This window comes from Rhinopithecus roxellana, chromosome 14 (assembly GCF_007565055.1).
Source record: "Rhinopithecus roxellana isolate Shanxi Qingling chromosome 14, ASM756505v1, whole genome shotgun sequence".
Taxonomy (NCBI): Eukaryota; Metazoa; Chordata; class Mammalia; order Primates; family Cercopithecidae; genus Rhinopithecus; species Rhinopithecus roxellana.
This window is the reverse complement of record NC_044562.1, coordinates 65,406,401-65,414,056: the sequence shown is the minus strand read 5'-3', so window position 1 is coordinate 65,414,056 and position 7,656 is coordinate 65,406,401. Positions and strand designations below refer to the sequence as shown.

Below are 7,656 nucleotides of genomic sequence, written 5' to 3'. Positions count from 1 at the left end.
GAGGAAATAGCAAGTGGAAAGGCCTAGATAGAGGTTTAAAGAAAAGCAGGCCAGCGGTGGTGGCTCATGTCTGTAACCCCAACACTTTAGAAGGTTGAGGTGAGAGGATCAGTTGAGGTCAGGAGTTCGAGACCAGCCTGGGCAACATAGCAAGACTCCATCTCTACAAAATTTTAAAGAATTAGCTGGCTGTGGTGGCATGTGCCCGTAGTCCTAGCTACTCGGGAGGCTTAGGTGGGAGGAACCCTTGAGCCCAGGAGTTCAAAGCTACAGTGAGCTGTGATTGCACCACTGCACTCCAGCCCGGGCAACAGAGTGAGACTCTATCTCAAAAGAAAAAAATAAAAAAGAGTGAAATGCAAGTGTGCCTCCAGTCTGGTCCTGGAGGTTGGGGATAGCTCCCCTGAGGAAGTGACTCCTGGTCAAAAATCTGAAAGGCCAAGAAGAGTCAACAAAGTGGAGAGAGGAGAGGCTTGTTCCAGGCAAAAAGAACAGTGGGAAGGAGGAAGCGTGGCAGACGGCGTGGAAGGAAAGGCAGGCGGAGGTTCCAGAGGCTGCAAGCTTTTTGCCTGCATTGTAAGAGCAATGGGTGATTATAAGCAAGGGGTGACAGGTCCAGGCTCAGAAGGTCTCTCTGCCTCTGTGTGGAAAAGGGCTTGGAGGGTAGAAATAAATATAGTCGGCTGGGTGTGGTGACTCATGCCTGTAATCCCAGCACTTTGGGAGGCCGAGGCAGTTGGATCACCTGAGGTCAGGAGTTCAAGACCAGCCTGGCCAGCATAGCGAAATCCTGTCTCTACTAAAAATACAAAATTAGCCAAGTGTGGTGGGCGGACACCTGTAGTCCCAGCTACTCGGGAGGCTGAGGCAGGAGAATCACTTGAACCTGGGAGGCAGAAGTTTCAGTGAACCGAGACTGCACCACTGCACTCCAGCCTGGGAGACAGAGCAAGACTCCATCTCAAAACAAAAAACAAAACAACACAAAAAAAGAAAAGAAATAGATGTAGTCAGGCCAGTCCTGGGAAGCAAAGGCGGTGCTGGGGATGGGAGGAGGCAGACAGGTTCCAGAGACAGTGAGGGGATCAACAGGACTCCTGAAGCCATCAGTCAGTAGGAGCGGGTGGAGGAGAGGGACAGATCCAGCTCGGTTTGCATAACACCAGGTTCATCTTGAGGCTGACATTTCTCCTTGACCTTTTTGTTTAGTCCCCACCCCCAAGGTCGCATTAGCTGCCTGCTGAGTTTAATCAAATCTCTTCCTGTCCTGGCAATGCCCGGGAATGAAGGGATAATCAGTCTATTTCCAGAATCCAAAGAGGTTTAGAAGAAAAAGTAGCTTTCATTTAGCTGTTGGCCCTCCCACCAACCTTCCCCAAGTGAGCTGGGTGACTCATACATCTGTGAGACCGTCTGTATGGAGACCGGGGTGGGGGGTGTTGCTTAATGCTTAGAACTGCTGAAACGACCAGTTCACTGTCTCAGCACTAATCCAACTCTGCTCCTTAAGTGGGATTTGGCTTTTAGACATTGAGACCTGGACGCTGGGCATCCTCGCTAGATCGCCTACAAATTCCCCACATACACAGGCCAGGGGCCTCAGCGGTGCCACTGCAGGCTCAGCTGGTGAGACGGCACCAGCTTGCTCAGAACAGGGGCTGGCTGTTCATCGTCTCAGAGCATAGAGACCCTCTCCTTGCTACCCGGCCCTTCCCACCTGGTTGGTGACAAATCACAAGGTATGTGACCACCACAGGCCAAAACCTTCTCAGAAACCTGGGGCAGGTGTGGGGAAGAGCCAGGATGGGCGTTTTCATGCAGACAGTAGGTCCCGCCTTCACCTTTTCTGTTGGTTTCCATAAGACTTTGCTATTTAAGGAGACTCATGCCATGGCTCATGCCTGGAGTCCCAGCAACTCAGGAGGCTGAGGCTGGAGGATCACTTGAAGCCAGGAATTCGAGACCAACTTGAGCAATACAGTCAGACCCAGTCTGTACAAAAAAAATAATAATAATAAAAATAAAAATAAATGAGCTAGACATGGTGTCACACACCTGTAGTCCTAGCGACTCAGCAGGCTGAGGTAGGAGGATCACGAGCCCAGGAGTTCGAGGTTACGGTGAGCTATGATTGTGATACTGCCCTCCAGCCTGGGCAACAGAACGAGATCCTATATCTTAAAAAAAAACCTCAGAGTATGTTTAATTCCAGATCACTAAGATGGCCTCTTAATTGTAATACAGAGTGGCTATCTCTTAGTAGGAATTGCTGAATAGAACTTTTGGGATTTTAATATATTATTTAAAAAAAAATTGATAGGATCTTGCTATGTCCCCCAGGCCAGTCTCCAGCTCCTGGCTTCGAATGATCCTCTCACTTCAGCCTCCCAAAGTGTTGAGATTACAGGTGTGAGCCACAGTACCCAGCCATTAATATATTCTTGAAAACAGTCTTTATGAAGTAGTTATGTTGTGGTTTTCAGGAACTTTTTTGATTTATTTGCCATTAGACACAGTCACAATAGAACTTTAAATTCAACCTGGCTAAGTGTGATAACACCAGAGGTTAGCCAGAAAGTAAAACCTCACTGGAATCTAGCTGGACTCCCTGGTGAGGTGTACTGAGAAATGTTTGAAGCTTACCAAGAAAAATAAAAATATTGAAAACACCCCAAATCATGCTGCAGTAAAATACAAACTAAGCAAAGACTCATCAGTGAAACTCGGATGTTGAAGCCGGTAGAAGGGAATGGTGAGGGTGCACAGCATCTCGTGAGTAGATTTCATACCCAGGATGTTCTTGACTTGATATTTAGGATTGTCTTACCTTTCTCCAGTCCTCTAACGCCTGACCAACACCCCAAAGTGGTAGAAGTTGCCAGGGACAGGTAACATGGCAGCCAGCGGGAAGACCAGCAAGTCCGAACCGAACCATGTTATCTTCAAGAAGATCTCCCGGGACAAGTCGGTGAGTGGTGCAGCAGTGAGTGGTTTGATAGAAATTATTGTTTTTTTAAAATGGAGCTTTTTCAAGTACAGTGTAGTCACGAGCAACGTCAAAACTCTTTGAGGACCAGGGCAGGTGGCTCATGCCTGTAATCCCAGCACTTTGGGAGGCTGAAGTGGGATAACTTGAGGCCAGGAGTTCAAGACAAGCCTGGCCAACATGGCAAAACCCATCTCTACTAAAAATAAAAAAATTAACTGGGTGTGGTAGCAGGCACCTGTAATCCCAGGCTTGGGAGGCTGAGGCACAAGAATCACTTGAACCTAGGAGGTAGAGGTTGCAGTGAGCCCAGATCATGACACTGCACTCTAGCCTGGGTAACAGAGGGAGACTCTGTCTCAAATAAAAAACAAACAAACCCTGTGAGGGCTAGGGAAGCTTGGTGTCTATGTTCGTCTCTGTCTAAGATGGATGATCACTGAGATATAAATGAGTGAATGAACTGCAGAAATATAGGTTCTCTTCAATCTCATCAATACTTTAGTCCTATGACCCTCAGTTTTCTCCCAATCCCTCAATCCCCACACTGTCTCCCCAACCTCTGCTTCTTTTCCTAGCCAGCCTTGAACCCTTGACCTACTATTTAAACACTGTTATTTAAACAGTGTTTTGTCAGTGTTACCTGTGATTCCCTTGGCCTTTTGTCTATCTCTTGTGTCACCTGCCTGGGTAAAACCCAGACAGTGATCAATGTGACTCCTTCTCTGTGCACCTATCCCACCACGGGACTCTCAAGCCTCAGCTGGGCCTGCAGGGCCCCAGTCTGCCCCCTTTCCACCACTCTCCAGGAGCACGTTAGATGCTCCAGATGTGTCCATGAACTTCCTGGCATGGGGGAGGGTCCACCGTCCAGCGTCTGTGGTTAGCTCCACTCAACATCTTCTTATGAGCCAAAAGTCTAGCTCAGCACCATCCAGTGCAAGCCACATATGTAATTTTAAATTTTCTAGTAGCCACATTTAAAAAGTAGTAAGAAACAGGTGAAATTCATTTTGATGCTATATTTTATTTTAACCCATTATATCCAAAAAACTGTCAGTTCAACTCATAAATAATATAAAAATTATTGAAATCTGGTGTGTATTTTACATTTACAGAACATGTCAATTTGGAATGGCCATATTTCAGGTGTCCGGGAACCACCTTAGGCAGTGGCTACCCTACTGGACAGGGTAGCTTGCCATCATTCTGGTTTTTTTTTTTTTTTTTTTTTTTTTTTTTTTTTTTTGAGACGGAGTCTCACTCTGTCACCCAGGCTGGAGTGCAGTGGCGTGATCTCAGCTCACTGCAACCTCTGCCTCCTGGGTTCAAGCAATTCTTTTGCCTCAGCCTCCCTAGTAACTGGGACTACAGGTGCCCGCCACCATGCCTGGATAATTCTTGTATTTTTAGTAGAGATGGGGTTTCACCACATTGGCCAGGCTGGTCTTCAACTCCTGACCTCAGGCGATCCCCCAATCTTGGCCTCCCAAAGTGCTGAGATTACAGGTGTGAGCCACCGCGCCTGGCCCATTGTGGCTGACTTCTGAAACCCGTATGGGGGCCAAAGAACCTCCCCATCCTTACTGTGCCACCCAGGAGACCCGGCTTTGCCTGTGTGCTTTCCGCCTCCTCCTTTCCTAGCTAAGGAACTCGGTCATTTTAATCAAGTGCTCTGGTTCTTTCATCCTCCAAGCTCTTTCCCAAGTTGTATCTTTCCAGTCCATTTTATCTCAACTTCTGGCTGAAGAGGAAACCACTCGTGTTGGTGTCCTACATTGTTTTCCCCTCATTCCTAGATAGACGTCCTTTCCCCCCAGAAATGTAGAGGGTTTTTGTAGATATGTCATCACAGTGGGGAAAAGAGAATTCAATTCCTGTCTCATGTATTCAGATCATTTTGCCAGCGACGTCTGTGTGGCCCCAGGCATGAGGTGCCAGGGCTTTGAGCCCATTTCTCTGTGATTCTCCGGACGCTGCCCTCTTCTTTGACCTTCATCCTCCAGCAGGTGGCTAAATGCCCCCGCTCCGGCGTCTCACCCACACTTGACAACATCCAGAAGGAAGAAGCTGTGGTTTCCTGGGGTCTCTTGTAAGGGTCAGGAAATCTTTCCCAAGCCTCTTCTCCCATATCTCATTGGCCAAAACTGGCTCACATGCCCACCGTAAACCAATCCCAAGCCAAAAGAATTAGATGATCACAGTGAATCAGGCCAATCAAGAATCGTTCCCTGGAGCTGGCCTCCTCTGAGCACACCGCCTGGTGGAAGATGGTGGTCGCTGAACACAGTTTGCAGCTCTTATCCAGAAGAAGGGGTGTGTGGCTGTTGGATGGCCCCCCGAAGGCTGGCTACAGTCTCTATCACCCACTTCTCTACCTGCCCCCGTCCTGCCCCTGCCCTTCCTGTTGCAGTGGAAGGAGTGCTTTGCTCCCATCTGAAGTTTACTACCTCTTACACCCTGGGTTTCATGGTTGGCCACCTCCTCAGGGGCCTCAGCCATTGGTCTGGTTGTGTCTGCAGCCTCTCCTCTCTGCCAGTACTTCGTCTGAGCGTGAAAAGAAGTACCAGCCGGGCGCGGTGGTTTACACCTGTAATCCCAGCATTTTGGGAGGCTGAGGTGGGTGGATGACCTGAGATCAAGAGTTCGAGACCAGCCTGGCCAACATGGAGAAACCCCGTCTCTACTAAAAGTACAAAAATTAGCTGGGCGTGGTGGCACATGCCTGTAATCCCAGCTACTCGGGAGGCTGAGGCAGGAGAATTGCTTGAACCTGGGAGGCGGAGGCTGCAGTGAGCTGAGATTGCGCCATTGCACTTCAGCCTGGGCAACAAGAGCGAAACTCTGTCTCAAAAAACAAAACAAAACAAATAAATAAATAAGTACTGATCTTATGCACCTCAAAACAACCACCAACTACCCTCAACCCTGTATCCTTTCTAATTCTTCTTCCCTTGCAACCAAACCTTTTGAAAGAGAAGAAACATGTCCTCTCTTCACCTACCCTCTTCTCTCCCAACCACTCTCCAGTGCCCCTCATCTGCACCACAGTCAGCCTAACTGGCCCTCCCCTTGCCGATCCATTCTCCACTTTGCTGCTGATATGAGCTAAATCTCAGTGCTCCCTTCTATAAAATGGGCTCCATTCCTATCTCATTGAGTTGCTGTGAGGATTAAGTGAAACCATGTGGTCAAAGTGCTTAGCTTGGCCCTTGATACATGATAAGCACTCTAAATGCTATTTAATTCTTCCAAAAGCTATTTCTCTATTTAGCTTCTCTAAATACTGTTTAATTCAAGTCTTTCATCCTGCTTAAAATGCTTCAACGTCTTCTGAGGTTCTTTAGGGCCACGTCCTATGAGACCATTTCAGCAGCAACCTGCATCCCCATTCGGTGGCCATTCACCTGCAGGTGAAGCCATTGGCAGTTCCAGAAGCATTCTCAGGGCCCCGGGCTTTGTACACATTATGCTCAGACAGCATGCCCCTCACCGTCCCCTGTCCCCTGGCTATGCCATTTGTCCACTGGATAGAGCCTCCTCTGAAAGCAAGAGCCTTCCCTCTCTCCTTCCCTCCTCACTGCCCTCCCCTCGGGCTTCCTCCCCGCCAGCCTTTGCCCTGGCATTTATTCCAGGGGCACAATTGCCAGTTCACTTGTTGGGCTCCCAACCAAAGAGCAGGGACCTTGGGGACCAAGGGGATGTCTTCTTCAGTTTTTATTTTCAGTAGCCAGCAGCTGCTGGGGCCTCCATAGCCGTGTATGGGATGAATGAAAGCAGCACTTGCCTAATTGACAGGCGAAGTCTAGCAGAGGAGACAGGCTCCTGCAGGAACACCCAGAACGCAGTGTGCTGCACGCTGAGGTGGAATCACAGGCCACGTGCTCCCGGGGCATCAAAAGTCAGGGGGTGCTGGGCAAAGGAAGAGATGGGGACCCTGAGGTGTCGCCTGAAGTGTGGATAGGATTGCCCCCAGGTGAAAGTGCAGCAGAAGGGCCTGCCTTAGAGTGGAAACAATGGGAACAGAGGCACAAATCTGTGGTGTTTGGGGGAGCTGTGGCAGAGCCGCTGTGGCCAGAGCCCCGGGAAGAGCGGAGCTGTTAGAGGGGATACTCTCAGGGTGGCCACGCACAAGGCCCTGGAGTTTATTCCACAGAGAAGGAGTGAGCAGCCACTAGACACTGAGCAGCTGAATAGCAATGTAATAGTTACCATTCCTGCAAGGCAGCCTCCAAATAGGTTGATTTGAGGAGAATTTTTTTTTTTTTTTTTTTAGAGACAGGGTCTTACTCTGGAGACCAGTGAAGATCTCTTTACCCCCTTTGTGGGAGAGCAGGGTTGGAGTACAATGGTATGATCATAGCTCACTGCAGCCTCAAACTCCTAGGCTCAAGTGATCCTCCTTCCTCAGCCTCCCAAGTAGTTGAGACTACAAGCAGGCACCACCTTGCCAGGCTAATCTTTTTTTTTTTTTTTGGAGAGATGGCAGGGGGCAGAGGAGGGAGTATCACTTTGTTACCCAGGCTTGAACTCCTGACTTCAGGCGATCCTTCCCACCTGGGTCTCTCAGTGCTGGGATTACAGGCATGAGCCACTGTACCTGGCCAGAGGAGAGTTTTTAAAAGGGGCTGTTTGCTAAGGTGTAGGCAGGTGTGAAAGAAATCACAAGA

General features: G+C 49.0%; 1 protein-coding gene across 1 annotated transcript in view; it reads left to right on the top strand.

The window, feature by feature from the left end:
• Nucleotides 1-1,634: 1,634 nt before the first annotated feature.
• SAG (S-antigen visual arrestin) overlaps nucleotides 1,635-7,656 on the top strand; it is a 41,074-nt gene continuing 35,052 nt past the window's right edge. The window contains exons 1-2 of the mRNA XM_010353142.2: nucleotides 1,635-1,739; nucleotides 2,838-2,968. Coding sequence (XP_010351444.1) covers nucleotides 2,894-2,968 — 75 coding nt within the window. The 5' untranslated portion in view covers nucleotides 1,635-1,739; nucleotides 2,838-2,893. The remainder of the gene's footprint in view (nucleotides 1,740-2,837; nucleotides 2,969-7,656) is intronic.